Source organism: Somniosus microcephalus, chromosome 18 (genome assembly GCF_052327205.1).
Source record: "Somniosus microcephalus isolate GS21.2 chromosome 18, FLI_Smic_1.0, whole genome shotgun sequence".
NCBI classification, from domain to species: domain Eukaryota; kingdom Metazoa; phylum Chordata; class Chondrichthyes; order Squaliformes; family Somniosidae; genus Somniosus; species Somniosus microcephalus.
Window position 1 is genome coordinate 67483618 of NC_141004.1, and position 18580 is coordinate 67502197.

The 18580-nt window shown below is 43.2% G+C and overlaps 1 protein-coding gene across 2 annotated transcripts in view; it reads right to left on the reverse strand.

The window, feature by feature from the left end:
• The window catches only part of LOC147105342 (AT-rich interactive domain-containing protein 2-like), a 273552-nt gene that overhangs the window by 122540 nt on the left and 132432 nt on the right, over positions 1–18580 (reverse strand). For both annotated transcript variants that reach the window (XM_086011614.1, XM_086011613.1), the window contains exons 4-6: positions 15791–15924; positions 13899–14117; positions 7320–7387 (exon numbers count right to left, since the gene is read on the reverse strand). In XM_086011614.1, coding sequence (XP_085867740.1) covers positions 7320–7387; positions 13899–14117; positions 15791–15924 — 421 coding nt within the window. The remainder of the gene's footprint in view (positions 1–7319; positions 7388–13898; positions 14118–15790; positions 15925–18580) is intronic.

The window sequence follows — 18580 nt, forward strand, 5'->3', positions numbered from 1 at the left end:
GAGGCCCGCTTAGCCTTCCACCGTATCAAGGAAGACATTGCCAAAGCCACCATGCACGCAGTGGACGAATCCATCCCCTTCCAGGTGGAAAGCGATGCGTCCGACTTCGCTCTGGCCGCCACCCTTAATCAGGCGGGGAGACCTGTGGCATTCTTCTCACGAACCCTCCAGGGCCCGGAGACCAGACACTCCACGGTCGAGAAGGAGGCCCAGGCTATCGTGGAGGCTGTGCGTCATTGGAGGCACTACCTGGCCGGAAAACGATTTACCCTGCTCACTGACCAGCGTTCAGTTGCTTTTATGTTCAACAACAAGCAGAGGGGCAAAATCAAAAATGACAAGATCTTGAGGTGGAGAATCAAACTTTCCACCTACAATTACGAGATCTTGTACCGGCCTGGGAAGCTCAATGAACCCTCAGATGCCCTATCGCGTGGCACCTGCGCCAGCGCGCAGATCGATAGGCTGAGGGTCCTCCACAATGACCTCTGCCACCCGGGGGTCACCAGGTTCTTCCACTTCATCAAGGCCCGCAACCTGCCTTACTCCATCGAGGAGGTCAGGACCATGACCAAGAACTGCCAAGTCTGCGCTGAATGCAAACCGCACTTTTATAGACCAGACAGAGCCCACCTGATAAAAGCCACTCGCCCTTTCGAACGCCTGAGCGTCGATTTCAAAGGGCCTCTCCCCTCCTCCGACCGCAATGTGTACTTCCTCAACATCATTGACGAGTACTCCTGGTTCCCGTTTGCTATCCCCTGCCCGGACATGACCAGTGCCACGGTCATTAAATCTCTGAACAGCCTCTTCACCCTGTTCGGTTTCCCCAGCTATATCCATAGCGACCGGGGCTCATCGTTTATGAGCGAACTCCACCAGTACCTGCTCACTAGGGGTATAGCCACAAGCAGGACCACCAGTTACAACCCCCGGGGGAACGGACAGGTGGAAAGAAAGAATGCAACAGTTTGGAAGGCCGCCCTACTAGCCTTAAAGTCTAGGGGCCTTCCGACCTCCCGCTGGCAGGAGGTGCTCCCCGATGCGCTCCACTCGATTCGGTCACTGCTCTGCACTGCCACCAATGCCACCCCTCACGAGAAAATGTTTGTCTTCCCAAGGAAGTCCACATCGGGGACATCGTTACCCGCCATGGCTGACGTCCCCAGGGCCGGTACTACCGAGAAGGCACGTGAGGGCCAATAAAACGGACCCCCTGGTCGAGAGGGTCGACCTCCTCCACGCCAACCCCCAGTACGCTTACATTGCGTACCCGGACGGGCGGGAGGACACAGTCTCCATACGAGACCTCGCACCCTCGGGGACCGCTGTAACCCACTACCCATTACCACCCCCCCCACGACCCGATATCCAACCCCAGCAGCCGGCTCGCCTTGGACCGTCACCCACGAGGACTACACTCCAGGGCCCCGGACTACACTCCAGGGCCCCAGCCTACACGGGACGCGACGCCGGAAGCTCCACCACCCCTGCCGTCGCCACGTCGATCACAGCGGCAGACAAGACCTCCGGAGAGACTCCAATACACTTCACCCCGCCGGACTCATTTTTAAACAAGGGGTGAATGTGGTAAACCACTGTTATAACCTGTCTGTATGTGTATTCCACTAGGTACAGGTCTGGACATGCCTCGGCTGACTCCTCCCACTATTCCAGGTATATAAGTGACTACCTCCCAGTCCCTTAGTATTCTGGACGGGTCGACCACTCGAGACAAGACCTTCATTCTTTAGTTAATAAAAGCCTGATTGTTACTCGCTCAACCTCAGTCTTTTGAGTAATTGATGGTGCATCAATAGTAGATTGGCTACCTAACAGGAAACAGTAGGCATAAATGGGTCATTTTCTGGTTGGCAAGATGTAACGAGTGGTGTGCCACAGGGATCAGTGCTGGGGCCTCAACTTTTTACAATTTATATAACAGACTTGGATGAAGGGACTGAAGGTATGGTTGCTAAATTTGCTGATGACACAAAGATAGGTAGGAAAGTAAATTGTGAAGAGGACATAAGGAGGCTACAAAGGGATATAGATAGGTTAAGTGAGTGGGCAAAGATCTGGCAAATGGAGTATAATGTGGGAAAATGTGAAATTGTCCATTTTGGCAGGAAGAATAAAAAAGAAGCATATTATCTAAATGGCAAGAGATTGCAGAGCTCTGAGATGCAGAGGGATCTGGGTGTCCTGGTGCATGAATCGCAAAAAGTTACTATGCAGGTACAGCAAGCAATTGGGAAAGCTAATAGAATGTTATTGTTTATTGAGAGGGGAATTGAATACAAAAGTAGGGAGGTTATGCTTCAGTTATACAGGGCATTGGTGAGACCACATCTGGAGTACTGTGTACAGCATTGGTCTCCTTATTTAAGGAAGGATGTAAATGCATTGGAAGCAGTTCAGAGAAGGTTTATTAGACTAATACCTGGAATGGGCGGGTTATCTCATGAGGGAAGGTTGGACAGGCTAGGCTTGTATCCGCTGGAGTTTAGAAGAGTAAGAGGTGACTTGATTGAAACATACAAGATCCTGAGGGGTCTGGACAGGGTGGATGTGGAGAGGATGTTTCCTCTTGTGGGAGAATCTAGAACTAGGGGTCACTGTTTAAAAATAAGGGGTCGCCCATTTAAGACGGAGATGAGGAGAATTTTTTTTTTTTCAAGAGGGTCGTGAGTCTTTGGAACTCCCTTCCTCAGAGGGCGGTAGAAGCAGAGTTTTTGAATATTTTTAAGGCAGAGGTAGATAGATTCTTGATAAGCAAGGGAGTGAAAAGGTTATTGGGGGTAGGCGGGAATGTGGAGTAATCAGATCAGCCATAATCTTATTGAATGGCGGAGCGGGGCCGAGGGGCCGACTCCTGCTCCTAATTCGTATGTTCATATGTAATTATTAACACTCAGACTGCCAACAGATTCAGGGAAATTTCAATCGCTCTGGGCCAACTAGTTTAATTATCAACAAACACTGCAGGAAACACTTAGTTATAAAATTGATTAAACAGGTAATTATTACTGTAATATTCTTTCAAAATAAGTAAACCTGCTCACTTTGTAATCCCCATTTTCTATCCATTTTTAGGTTAAGATGAGACACGGAGAAAATTATGGAGGTCGGTCTGTGTGCCATCAGATAAATTTAAAAACTATCTTTTTCTTATTTTTCCCTTCTCGTGGCTTCCAATATTTATTTGAGGTGGCAGCAAGTTTTGACAAACTGGGTTTTTATTGGCTAAAAATTACATTTTTTTAAAAAGTAAAATTGTGCTCAACAAAGTAAGGGAGGTTTAGTGCTGCGGATGGTACACTTTCCATTTTAGGCATAAGTGTAGCACAGCAAATTGCAGAGTAAAATTTCAGCCCCCAAAACTTCAAAAGAAGCCCCCCTACAGCATCAGTGTGGAATTTCTCTCCCCCACCCCTATTTTTCACACCAGCTGTCCTGTGGCTGCTCGATTACCAATCAGTGCTGAATATGGGGCAGTTTTCTGCTGCCCACTAGTGACTGCTCAGAGACTGTTCAACACATTTCACACACAACCCATATAGTCAACAGACGAGTCTTGCATCCCCTCAATCTGGGCTAGATTTGAAATCAAGTCCCAGAGGCGAAATGCAAGTGGCTAACCTGCTGTGCCATTTAGTTCCCAAAACTGGCATTAAGATGGTTTCTTTATATTACATGTACAGTCAATACAAAGTCGCATTTCTCACCAAGAATCTCTCGGATATCAGGTGGGGGTCCTAAAAGCACGCTGCTGTGATGTATGGGTGGGCTGCCCTCTCAACCCACCCACATCCAGTCCTAAAATATCAGACCTGACCGAGTGCCACTGACAGCTGCTACTGAAACGAGTCAGATCAGGTGCTCCAAGCAAAACCCCTTCAAGGGGCCTTGATGCCTCCAGTGGCACTAATATCACTCAGAGCATTGTAAAGGATGGATTTAATATGTCTTGAGTGCCAGTCAGAACCATATGCAAAATTTCAGGGAAGAAAGTTGATTACTAACCCACCCCAATTTAAATAATAACATCCATAGCAGTGTAAGCTTGGGCAGTGAGCAGAAACTGGAGTGCAGGCAGTGGTCACTCCTGCATAGCAGTAATGGGGTAATTAGCTCAATGCCATCATGAACCTTTAATCCTCTCTATCACCAAGCAAACTTGTTTTAGTAATATTAGGGGAGGTTACCAAGACTTGAGGCATCTATTCTAATGGTTTAATAAAAAGCTGTTGTTTGAAAATGGGGACATTAAAATTACTGTTAAGTAAAAGGAGGACACAAATAACCTCCCCAGAGATGTTGGGGGTCATAGGGTCTAATGAGAGGGAGGAATTGAATGGAATCAGTATTTGTAGGGAAATGGTGTTGGGAAAATTGACGGGATTGAAGGCCGATAAATCCCCAGGGCCTGATAATCTACATCCTATGGTACTTAAGGAAGTGGCCCTAGAAATAGTAGATGCATTGGTCAGCTTCCAAAATTCTATAGACTCGAACAGTTCCCATGGATTGGAGGGTAGCTAATGTAACCCCCACTATTTAAAAAAGGTGGTAGAGAGAAAACAGGGAATTACAGACTGGTAAGCCTGACGTCGGTAGTGGGGAAAATGCTAGATTCCATTATAAAAGATGTAATAGCAGAGCACTTGTGACAGGATCGGACAAAGTCAACATGGATTTACAAAAGGTAAATCATGCTTGACTAATCTACTGGAATTTTTTGAGGATGTAACTGGTAAAATAGATAAGGGGGAACCAGTGGATGTGGCGTATTTGGACTTTCAGAAGGCTTTCGATAAGGTCCCGCATAAGAGATTAGCGTGCAAAGTTAAAGCACATGGGATTGGGGGGCAAGGTATTGACTTGGATAGAGAACGGGCTGGCAGACAGGAAGCAAAGAGTTGGAATAAACGGGTCTTTTTCCGAGTGGCAGGCAGTGACTAGTGGGGTACCGCAGGGATCGGCGCTAGGACCCCAGCTATTATTATAAAATATATATAATGATCTAGACGAGGGACCTGGATGTAATATCTCCAAGTTTGCAGATGACACAAAGCTGGGTGGGCATGTGTGCTGTGAGGAGGATGCAGAGAAACTCCAGTATGATTTGGACAGGTTGGGTGATTGGGCAGATGCAGTATAATGTGGATAAATGCGAGGTTATCCACTTCGGTGGCAAAAACAGGAAGTCAGTTTATTATCTGAACGGCAATAGATTGGGAAAAGGGGAAGTGCAACAAGACCTGGGTGTCCTTGTGCACCAGTCGCTGAAGGTAAGCATGCAGATGTAGCAGGTGGTTAAGAAGGCAAATGGTATGTTGTCCTTCATAGCGAGAGGATTCGAGTACAGGAGCAAGGTTGTCTTGCTGCAGTTGTACAGGGCCTTGGGGAGACCACACCTTGAGCATTGTGTGCAGTTTTGGTCACCTTATCTGAGGAAGGATGTTCTTGGAATGTAGAGAATGCAGTGAAGATTCACCAGGCTGATACCTGGGATGGCAGGAATGATGTATGAGGAGAGATTGGGTCAATTAGGCTTATATTCACTAGAGTTTAGAAGAATGAGAGGGGATCTCATTGAAACTTATTAAATTCTAACAGGACTAGACAGACTAGATGCAGGAAGGATGTTCCTGATGGCGAGGGAGTCCAGAACCAGGGGTCACAGTCTAAGGGGTAAGCCATTTAGGACTGAGATGAGGAGGAATTTCTTCACCCAGAGAGTGGTGAACCTGTGGAATTGTCTACCACAGAAGGCAGTTGAGGCCAATTCATTAAATATATTCACGAAGGAGTTAGATATATTTCTTAAGGCTAAAGGGATCAAGGGATATGGGGAGAAAGCAGGGACAGGGTACTGAATTTGGATGATCAGCCATGATCTCATTAAATGGCGGAGCAGGCTCGAGGGGCCGAATGGCCTACTCCTATCTTCTATGTTTCTATTTAAGTGACTTTCTACTGAACATGGGACATGTACACAATTTTAAACATTAGACAAATTCCAGTAAAAAGCAGTCGCATCTTCAAATGGGGTTTTACGCCCTGCAAACTGGGAAAAGATGGAGAAAGAGAAAATACTAGCGGCGCAAGCGAACCTTTTATGATTGAGGTAAACATTGCGCTAGATTCTATGATGTATTGCAGTCGGGCAATATCCAACTCTGGAATTTGGTACATTTTTGTTTTAGATAAAAGATTACGTTCTTCCATAAAGTGAATTCCAAAGAGAATTCCACAGGAGCTCCGCATGCAACCACTTCTGGATCTCCTCCAGCTGATTTCTAGGACTTCACTATATAAACACTAATCAATTTACGGTAATTAAAATCAGAGTATAAGCTTGATGTCTTCTCCTTAGATAGCTTTTCTTCTGAACCCTGTAGCTTTGTGTTCTTACTGAAAATGTTCAGAGAAGCTTTAAAATGAAATGTTCAGACTCTATTACATTTTCACGCTCTGGTATGTAAACTTCGGCATAATGCCAAGTCTCTGTGCAGGAAGTTCAGGTGGTCACACCATATACAAATAGTCTAAGCTGCAATGCCAGTTTTAAAAAGTGCTAGAAAGGTGTTCAATGGCTCAGTAGTAAAGTCACTGCTTAGTGTGGCTCCTGGTCCATATGGCTCATTATGTCCCAGATGCAATTCCTGGCCTGGGACAATCTCACCAGGACAGTAGTACAAGTGCTACAATTGGCCTCAATGTTCCTGGACTGGAGGTGGGTGTGGGGAGGGAGCAATAAAGAAAAAAAAATCAGCTCGCGCTCCCACTGAGCCCTTTTGGAAAGTGCATGCATCAACATGGGGCGACAACTGCATCAGGTTTGGTTATGATTTCCCTCATGGTTGAATAACCTGACAACACTCACTTGTCAACGCTCATGCATCTTCAGGACAGGAGGGAAGGTTATTTTTAATAGTTATAAATTTACTCTATTACATCAAATTCCTATTCCAACTTTTATTATTAAGTCATTTAGGGGGTAGTTTTGTTTTCGTGTACAGTTCTACAGTCTTTGTACACAATGCACAATTAGGGAGATTTACTGTTCTAGAGTCACCTTTAACAGTCTGTTAACTGGTCAACCAAATAGGTCAGTTTAACCGCCTCATTCACAATCTAAATTCTAGCCAGTGTAAATGCTATCCTTAAATTTTTTAAGCCAAGTACAAAAACATTTTCTAAAATTCATTTTTGTACTACAGTATAATTTGCACGTATTCAAGTACATATTCTGGATGACTGCACTCTGAGTAACTACAGGTGTGCTGTGATCTGCTGGGTTGCATAGTCACCTTTATGAAGTCCCTTCCAGATTTTACTTTCCATTCTGCTTCATATACATTCAAGTAGGTTCCTGGACCTAAAACAAAGAACATATACATTATTCAAACTGAAGAGCAGAGACTTGAAACAAATGTCAAATTCTGGATATGCACGTGTGCAAGATCCAACAGTCTATAGCACCTTGCACATTTGGTATACATCACCTGTAAACATTTTAGCCCTATAATCCAACTTAAAACACCAATCTTTTCATTATAAAAAGTTTGTTTATTCCAGACAGCACCAAATTACTGAGCACAACACGGTGGAAACAAAAACAAGGGCAAGAGATGCCATATGAAAAAAATATATAGCACTCGTCTAATTATGCCACACAATCCAGTCACCAAAGTGGGACTCGGGAGTTACACATCAGGACAAGAATGTTTATTCCTCATCTATCATTGCTTCCTATTTGTGTATCCTGTATGAATAGCACTTTTATTAAGGCAGTTCAGATCCAGAACTATTCCAATAATTCCACAAGTTCAGCCTGGTAACAAAATGCACAGCAACACAGGCATCATAGAAACATCTCTCTCATAGGCCACCAGATCAGTCTCCCAGTGAGTGTGGCCTGCAATGTAGGGTAGTACATTGCTCAGTGGGAGACAGAAAATACTTAAATGACATCATAGCTGAAAATCACATCTCCGTTAGAATATGCAGATTCTGTTATACCGAGGCACAGGGAAGGAAGGAAGGAAAGAGAAAGGGGGGGAGCAAGAGAAGGAGCAGAAGGGAGAATCAGCCTAGATTCTCACTCCTTACTGGATCAGGCTCCACTGTAATACCCATATAATCCAACAGCCTGCTAACGCACAATGTACAAGCCCATATGAAAAATGAGCATTTGGCAAAGCACGAGAGGGTAACCTGTGTAGCAGTACACTCCATCAAGGAGTCAAAGCACGAGAGGGTAACCTGTGTAGCAGTACACTCCATCAAGGAGTCAAAGCACGAGGGGGTAACCTGTGTAGCAGTACACTCCATCAAGGAGTCAATGCACGAGGGGGTAACCTGTGTAGCAGTACACTCCATCAAGGAGTCAATGCACGAGGGGGTAACCTGTGTAGCAGTACACTCCATCAAGGAGTCAATGCCTTTGAGAGGAAAGAAAATTGGCAGAAGAGGAGGGGTGGGGGGGGGGGGGGAGAAACCAAATGTAAACATTAACAAATAATTTTAAAATGTCATGTATTTGTAAGTGCAACAGTTTTCTTCAAACATTAGAAAGCTTTGCATATCTTAATCTGCAAGTGAAACTTATTTGCCATTCCCTTCATATCATCTTCAAAATTATTTATGGGTATCAAGGATATGGAGCTACGGCAGGTAAATGAAGTTAAGGTACAATTCAGCCATGATCTAATTGAATGGCGGAGCAGGCTCGAGGGGCTGACGGCCTATTACATAGAATATACAGCACAGAAACGGGCCATTTGGGCCAATTAGTCTGTGCTGCTGTTTATACTCCAGACGAATCTCCTCCCATTCCATCTACCTCATCTCAGCATATCTTTCTATTCATTTTTCTCTCATGTACTCATCTAGTTTCTTTTTGAAAGCATCTAAGCCTCAACCACTTCCTGTGGTAGCGAGTTCCACATTCTAACTTCTCTGGGTAAAGAAACTCCTCCTTATTTCTCTATTGCATTTATTTAATAACTATCTTGTATTTACGGTTTTGGATTCTGCTACAAGTGGAAATATTCTATCCACATCTACCCTGCCCAACCCAGCCATAATTTTAAAGACCTCTAGAAAAGAGAAGACTTAGAGGTGACCTAAAAGAAAGCACCTCAACCTGTTCAATCTTTCCAGATAGCTGAAATCTCTCAGTTCTGGTACCATCCTTGTAAATCTTTTTTGCACTTTCGCCAGTGCTTCTGTCTTTTTTATAATATGGAGACCAGAACTGTGCACAGTATGCCAAGTGTGGCCTGACCAGGGTCCTATACAAGTTTAATGTAACTTCACTACTTTTGAATTCTATTCCCCTAGAAATAAATCCCAGGGCTTTAGCATTTTTAATTGCTGATCTGTGATGCTGCTGTTAATGACTTGTTCACCTGTATCCCTTGATCCCTTTGCTCTTCTACCCCATTCAGTTTCTTATTTTCTAAGGTGCAGGTGATGTTTCCGTTTTTCCTACCAAATTGCATCACCTCACAGTTAACTGTTAAAGTTAATTTGCCACTTAACTGCCCAGTCTGCAAGTTTTCTAATGTGGTCTTATATTATGTTCCAGTCTTCCTCAGTGTTAGCTATAGCCACTCAATTTGGCATCATTTTCAAATTTTGATATTGAGTTACTTGTTCCCAAGTCCAAATCATTAATGTAAATTATGAATAACCGTGGTCCCAGCACTGATCCTTGTGGAACACCGCTTTCTACCTTCCTCCAATTTGAATAACTACCCTTTACCTACTCTCTACTTTCTATTTTTTAGCCAATTTGCTATCCATTCAGCTGTGTCACGACTCCACATGTCCGAACCTTTGTCATGAGCCTACCGTGTGAGATCTTATTGAAAGCATTTTGCAAATCCAAGCATATGACATCTACAACATTACCCTTGTCTACTCTTTCCATTACCTCTTCAAAGAATTCTATCAGGTTAGTTAAGCATGACTTCGCCTTTTGGAATCCATACTATTTTTTTAAAATGATATCGTCTGTCTCTAGATGCTTTTCTATCACAACTTTTCGTATAGATTCTCGTACCTTTCTCATCACTGACGTTGAGCTGACTGCTCTATAGTTCCCAGGTCTTATTCTATTTCCCTTTATGTATATAAGGAACAACATTAGCAGTTTCCCAGTCCTCTGGCACCATCCCCTCTTCTATGGAACTATGGACCTGGGGTTTTATCCTTAGTTTTGCTAGTTTGTCCATTATTTTCTATCTCATCCTCTGGGGAAGTGTCTATTTTGTTATCTTTAGTAATAACTGATGTGAAGTAGTTATTCAATCTTCTTAGGCAGTCCCTGGGAACTGAGGATGACTTGCTTCCACATTAAAAATGAGTTCTCGGGTGACTGAGTCCAATGCGGGACCTACAGTCTCTGTCACAGGTGGGGCAGACGGTGGTTGAAGGGGCGGGTGGGTGGGGTGCTTGGGTTGACTTGCGCTGCCTGCGCTTGGCTTCCGCTTGCTCCCGGCGAAGAGTCTCGGTGTTCGGCACCTTCCCGGATGCTTCTCCTCCACTTTGTGCGGTCTTGGGCCAGGGATTCCCAGGTGTCGGTGGGGATGTTACACTTTTTCAAGGAGGCTTTGAGGGTGTCATTGAAGCGTTTCCTCTGCCCACCTGGGGCTCTCTTGCCGTGCCGGAGCTCCGAGTAGCGCGCTTGTTTTGGGAGTCTCTTATCAGGCATGCGGACAATGTGACCCGTCCATCGGAGCTGATCGAGCGTAGTCAGAGCTTCGATGCTGGGGATGTTGGCCTGAACGAGAACACTGACGTTGGTGCGCCTATCCTGCCAATGGATTTGCAGGATCTTGCGGAGGCAGCGTTGGTGGTACCTCTCCAGTGCTTTGAGGTGCCTGCTGTACATGGTCCGTGTCTCTGAGGCATACAGCAGGGCGGGTATCACTGCTGCCTTGTAGTTATTCAATACTTCTGCCATTACCTGCGAGTTTATCTTGCTCATCCTTTAGTGGCCCTATCTCTACTTTAATTTTCCTTTTGTTATTTGTGTCTATAGAACACTTATTACCTTTTTTATATTCTTTGATAATTTGATTTTGTAAATTCTCTTTGCCTTACTGATGTTTTTTTTAACTACTCCAAGTTCTTCGTATTCCTTTTTGTCCTCTTGTCCTCCTCCTTTAGTATCGAAGTACTTGTGTCTTTTTCCTTAGATTCAATTTTCCCTTTAGTTCTTCATTCATCCATGGTGCCCCATAATGAGCTTGCTTTTGGCTTTTAATTGAATATATTTCTCAAACTCCATTGATTACACTTTTAAAGATTTCCCACTGTTTTCTGTCTCGCTGGGGGGAATTTTAACATAGGTGGGCGGGTGGGAGTGGGGGGTTAAAAGGGGAAAAATTGGAAAAGTGTCGGGAAGCCGGCTCCAACCTGTCAACTTCCGGCTTTTCCTCAGGCAAGCCAAGGGGGCGGGCAGCCAACCTGCTCCCAGGAGGTGTGTTGGCACTTTAAATATGAGAGGCTGGAAGCAACGTTCCCGTTAAGTTGTGCAGCCGTCTGGAGCTCCCTTGCAGCCAGCGCACCGGCTTTTAAATAGGAAAAAAGACGCACATGCGCGGGAATTTGAATGGGCCACGCTGCACGTTAAAGGGGCCACGCACCTAAGAAAACATTAAAGGGGACATTGGCTGGAAGCCTCGGATTTAACCTGCTTTGCAGGTTATACTGTGGCTGGCCGGTTTCCCGGGCCTCCGGTATCCCGGCAGCTGCACAGAGGCGAGAACAGCCTTGGGGAGCACTCCTTGTGGGCCGGGAGGAGCAGAAATGCTTCCTTCTGCTAGTTACATCCTTTTTTCTAATAGCATTGTTATCTTTGACTAGTACAGCTACTCCACCGCCCCTCCTTCCCTTCCTAAATATGTTATCCTGTAATATTTAGTTGCCAATCTGTTCTCAGTCATCCCTACTGTATCTGGACCCTCAACAAATTATTGCCTCCAGTTCATTTTGTTTTTAATACTATGTACATTGCTGTACCAACAGTTTAAATTATTTTTACTTATTATTCCTCTCTCTTTGCTTTTAGTAGTTATTTTACCTTTATGCTCTAGGACTTTAATCCGATCTCTGGCCATTCGTGTTATCCTCATCGTTCCTTTAGTTTGTCCTTCACTCTTTTTTCCTGATTATTTTATTAGTTTTCTGTCATTTCTAGCAGTTCTCTTTCCCCCCCCCCCCCCCCCCACCATGTTAATAGTGTAAATCTTATTTACAACCTTAGTTCTCCTTTCCGCTAGGACCTTGGTCCCAGCCCGGTTCAGGTGTAGCCCATCCCAAAGGTACAGCTCCTTCCTGCCGAGTACTGATGCCAGTGTCCCATCAAATGGAACGCCTCTTTCCCACACCACTCCTTTAGCCACGTGTTGACTTTCCTAATCTGTTTGTCCCTATGTCAATTTGCACGTGACTCGGGTAATAATCCCGATGCTTTTAAGTTTAGCTCCCAACTCCTATGTCGCTGGTTCAGACATGGAGCACAACAACTAGATTCTCCCCCTCCCTTTCCCAGCCATTTAGAGATGTCCATTACCCAAGCACACACCCTTTGGGACTCTCGATCCTGACTGCAAAGAATATTACAGGTAGCTATCCTCCCAATTATAGAATCCCCTATAACTGCAACCTTTCTACTCTGCACCTCCTCCCCTTAGGCAGTCTCCTGCTCCATGCGGCCTTGGGTGGCATTCTAGCTGTTGTTCCCACAGTTTCTCCTTATCCTCGCAGGTATCAAGTACTTTGTACCTGTTGGACAGGAGTAGTGTCTGCTGGACCTCCTTCACTATCCTCTGGTGTGCAACTGTACTCTGGAGTAAATTATCCAGTAACACCATCTCCTCCTCCCTTATGTGTTAGTGTTGCTAGCTCAACGACTGAGGCAGAGACATTTCTTGCACATGTGGCAGTCTGGGATAGGCTCGTTGTCCACAAAGTCCCATACAGTACAATCACAGCATGCACGGTCATATACCTTTATTAATGAATTCATTTATTTGTTAGTTATCTGTTTTTTTCTTGAACTAATTAGTCACTTGAGGGCTAGATTTATTAAATAGGTGGATTTAGCTTGGTGTTTAATTACTTAGCTATTTCAGTTATTAGCATCTTTAAATGCAGTTAGAATTTAATCACTTAGCTCCTCTTCCACTAACCACTAAAGATACTAAACACACAAAGGGATATCTAGATACTTACCTATATAGTTATCTTAACTTGCTCGAGTTCTGCCACTCCGCTTGTTGTGCCGATTATGATGTCACACTTTGTTTCCTTCAGAGCGATTAATTTACTTATTTCCTGTTGCCCCTGGGTTTAAATTACTTAGCACCTCCTCCTTCCCCCTCTGCACTGAATTCCCACTCTCTCCAAATTCCCGTTGCCACTCTGTTTAGCAAGCCACTTCGTTTATTAGATTCTCCCAGCTCTCTGCGTTTGGCAGATATCCCTCTAATATATACCTTTTAGAAACACTACTTAAAATTAGTCAGTCAACAGCTAGTCATAACAATTAACACCTAATCAGTTACAGCTGATTGACTGTTTACTGTTAACTGCCACTGACTGGAGTTTTAAAGTGAAGTTTTAAAGTAAGAATAGTGTGTTAAATTTCAGGTTGATAACCACACACTATCTGTACTATTTACCCACTACTTACAAGTGAATTCCCACTCTATCCAAATTCCCATTGCCACTCTGTTTAGCAAGCCACCCCATTTATCAGCTTCTTCCAGCTCTGTGCACAGCTGACACAGGCATACTCCTGTTCCAATACTCCTACTTCCAAAATTATGATCCCATAATTTATATTCTTATGGATTTTTAAAAGTGTTGCTTACTATCGTCAAAAATCCCAGCATGTGCAAGCAGCAGTGTAACAACCTTCGGGTCTTTTTCCATTTGCAGGACTTGTTTGTTCCCATGTGACATAAGTGTACAAACGTTGATTGCAAAGTCCACTTCATTGGGAAGTCCCGAAAGTAAAGATAGCACCACTTTATTATAGTCGCTGATCGTGGTAAATTCTGTAAAAAGCCCGTAACCCCGACGTACACTTTCTGAAAGGAAGAAAAGAAAAGTTTTAGTTTTTTTCCTCCCTAAACTATAATGAACTCAGGTTTGGCAACTGAAGACTAAAATCATGCAACTAGCCACATTAGAGGTGGAGCTTAACAGCACATCAAATCTCTGATGGGAAGCCCATGGGATAAAAGGGGCAGTAGCAGCGTAGATACAAAATTGGCTAAGAGACAGAAAGCAGAGCGTAGTGGTGAACAGTTGTTTTTCAGACTGGAGGGAAGTATGGTGTGGTATCCCCCAGGTGTCAGTATTAGGACCACTACTCTTTCTCATATACATTAATGACCTGGACTTGGGTATACAAGGCATCATTTCACAGTTTGCAGATGGCATGAGACTCGGAAATGTAGTAAACAGTGAGGAAGATAGTAAACTTCTGGAGGACATAAACAAACTGGTAAAATGGGCAGACACATGGAAGATGCAATTTAACACAAAGTGTGAAGTGATGCATTTTGGTAGGAAGAATGAGGAGAGGCAATATAAATTCAATGGTACAATTTTAAAGGGATTGCAGGAACAGAAAAACCTAGGGGTGTACATACACAAATCTCTGAAGGTGGCAGGACAAGCTGAGAAGGCTGTTAAAGCATACAGGATCCTTGGGTTTATAAATAGAGACACAGAATGCAAAAGCAAGGAAGTTATGCTAAATAAACCATTATAAAACACTGGTTAGGTCCCAGCTGGAATAGTGTGTGAAATTATGGGCACCACACTTTAGGAAGGATGACGAGGCCTGAGTGAGGATGCAGAGGAGATTTACGAGAATGGTACCAGGGATGCAGGACTTCAGTTACATTGGGAGACTAGAGAAGTTGGGGTTGTTCTCCTTAGAGCAGAGAAGGTTATGGGGAGATTTAATAGAGGTAGTCAAAATAATGAAGGGTTTGGATAGAGTAAATAAGGAGGAACTGTTTCCAGTGGTAGAAGGGTCGGTAACCAGAGGACACAGATTTAAAGTAATTGGCAAAAGAACCAGGGGCGACATGGAGACATTTTTTGATGCAGAGTTATGATGATCTGGAATGCACTTCCTGAAAGGTTGATGGAAGCAGATACATTAATAACTTTCAAAAGGGAATTAGTTGGATAGCTCTACCAAACAGCCGGGCACAGGCACAATGGGCTGAATGGCCTCCTGTGCTGTATCATTCTCATCATCTATGATGGTAGAAGGCCCTACTGACAACACTTTGAAAGCTGCTTTTAAATTGCTCTTCAGCCACCAGCCTCCATAACACTGGTCTTGCTGAGCCACCGGCAACATAAAGATAAATTTGCTGGGCTTTTAAGATTGATGGCCCAGAAGACTTTTTTTAATAAACAGAATCACTGCTCTTCTAGGGGGTAGTAAATAGCTCTTCCGGTAGTGATGTCATCATATGCACAGGAAAATTCTCTGTAGTAATGCCGTAATGCAATTACTTCGCACGTGTGCAATGGTAAAAACACGGTACTGCTGGGTAATAGGAAGCAGCTTCCACAACTAAATGCAGGAGTTAGCTCACTCTTCCAAGACCAAGGCTGCAAAATAAAAGCCGCTATTGACACCTTCTATCTTTTCTCCTAGAGTTCAACATTAATCCTCCAAGATAAACCATACAATTAATTATTGCAACTTTTGGAGCTTCCTCTTGTTGGCACTTACCTGGGATAATGTGCTGATGCCGATTATAAAACAAATGAACCCCAGAGACTACAGCCTGTGGTCGAGAATTGGTCGGTGTAAGTACTTCATCATCCTCACCAAAATGGTGCAACTTCTCGTAACTCTCCAGGTACCTGCACAAAGTACGCAGTACTGAACAGTTTGCTTGAGGTTACACTACAGTTGACATGTCAAAATTGATATACAATATACAAATTTAATCAGGTAGGCATTATTATAATTGTGGTTCTTCACATATCCATTTTAAAGCTGGAATATTCAATTACCGATAGCTTAATTCTGTGCTAAGGGATAATAGAATGCATGTAAAGAGATGTATATACTAATATAAATGATTTGGACAAAGGCACAAGAAGAATGCTATTGAAGTCTGCTGATACCAAATTAGAGGCTTATCAAGTTGTGAAGAAGAATGTAGGAGATTGCAGAAGCACATAGAAGAGGCTAGTGGAGTGGGCAGACAGGTGTCAGATGCAGTTCAATGCAGAGAAATATGAAGTAGTACATTCTGGGAAAAAGAATAGTGAAAGGAATTTTAGGGGCATTGAACATAAAAGCAAGGAAACGATGTTGAATTTGTACATTGGTTTAGATGAAAATTGATGTACTGCCTTAAGTTTATAGTTATTATTAAGAAAGGCATGAACAATTCTTTTTCCCTCCCCACTGGAAGAGAAATAATCTAAGTGTCCAAAATGATGAAAGGGTTTTGAGAACACAAATAGTGAAAGATTGTTTCTGGTAGCTGTAAAAGAGTATAGATTGAGGGAAGTTAGACTTCACCCTCCCCCGGCCCCCATACAGAAGGTTATTAGAACATGGAATACTTTACCACAAGTTGTTATTGAAGCAAAGGCTATATCATTTAAAAGGGAATGACTGTAAAGGAGGAATATATAAGGATACAGAGCAAGTCCAGGCATGATGGGGGAAAAATGGCCAACCGTCTATACTATAATTTCTATGATTCTATTTAAAACATATGCAGTGACGTCCTCAAATTAACTCCTTTTTACGTCAATGTAGATCTAGACATGCTGATCTCAACAGGAACTGACAGCTTAAGTAAATGTGGGATATTTAAAGTTTATTTTGGATTACATTATATCTGTACAGTACTGCACTTTAAGTAGACTATAGTGAAATCTGGCATTAACCATTCCCATTGGGATAGATTGCTAGCGATCATTTTGAAGACCCGTGGGATATGATTTATGTCCCACAAGTAGGCTGACAAATAACTCAAGTAGGACATAAATCACACCCCATGGGTCTTCATAAAGTGTACAGTTTATACTGCATGTTAAAAATGAACTTGGGTAAATAAGGTAAGTTTTAGCAGTGCACTATATTCTTGTGATTTATTTCCAATGTAGCTGAATGTATTATTGGATGTGTAGCCAATAGAATGTTTGCATTGAAAATTCTTTGATTATGAATTTTCAAAGGAAAAATAGTAAGTGGGATGTGATGTCATCTGTAAGAAACATGAAATATTTACTGGAAAGTATATAACACGTGGTACAAAATTGCAAATCTAACTCAGAACTGACAAGGTGGGCACTTCTGCTTATACTCAAAAGTTCTGCTCAATACTTCAAAAATGATCTTTATACTTTCAAAGGTATTTTCTTACAAATGTGTATAATCTTCTCTATGCAATTCACTAATCATTATTAGTTATAAATGCAGAGCATGAAGGACAGACTTCTGAGATGCGTAACATGACTCCTAAGAATCCCCCAGCTCAGGCGGGTGACCTTGGAGGCACGCTCCCCAACATGGTGGGATGGGAAGCTTTCCTTTCAGTTCACCTTTTTATTTAAAAATGTCAATTGGGTGCACATTACCCCACGATACCCTCATAGATAAAGCTAAGAACAGACCCATTTTATGGATGCAAGATGTTGTATAATGTGCAGAAAGAGACGACAGATAAGAACATCCATCAGTGTTACAACAGTGACTCGGTATATAAAGTCCACATTATATATAAATGTTTTAAAAATCTTACACCGACAACATTCGCTTCTATATTTCCTCATTATTACAAATTTGAATCTTTCTTTCAGATGAGACGTTTAAACCGAGGCCCTGCCTGCCCTCCAGTGGCAGTAAAAGATCCCATGGCACTATTCGAAGTGGAGCAAGGGAGTTCTCCCCGGTGCCCTGGCCAATCCCTCAACCAACATCTCAAACATATTATTTGGTCATTATCACAATGCTGTTTGTGGGACCTTGCTTGGCGCAAATTGACTACCGTGTTTCTTGCATTACAATAGTGACTACGCTTCAACAGTACTTCATTGGCTGTAAAGCACTATGGGACTTCCTGAGGCTATATAAATGCAAGTCTTTCTTTCTTTTCAAAGATTTCCCCAGATTTGGTTTCTGGACAACTGCTGCAAATAGGAAAATATGAATGGCTAGAGGAAAAACAGACCAAGGTCCATCTAATTCGCCTTCTACCAGCCTGGTAGTCGCATGATACAACGATAATGTAGTTGTTGACTAATCATGGCAATCAATCTCTATCAATTAGTCTACAACAGAGTCAGACATGGCGCGAGGAAAACCCCAATGGTGGAGCGCTTTGGGAACCATTTTCCTCCCAAGCATGCTACACTTACTACATGTCATGTCTCAAATTACTCGTACTGTATCCCAAAATGTTATTTTCTTAAAGAAATATATCTAATTTGTATTTGAATGAATCAATACTAACTGCTGCCACTGTCCCCCTAGGGAGCTTGTTCCATAGATTGACCA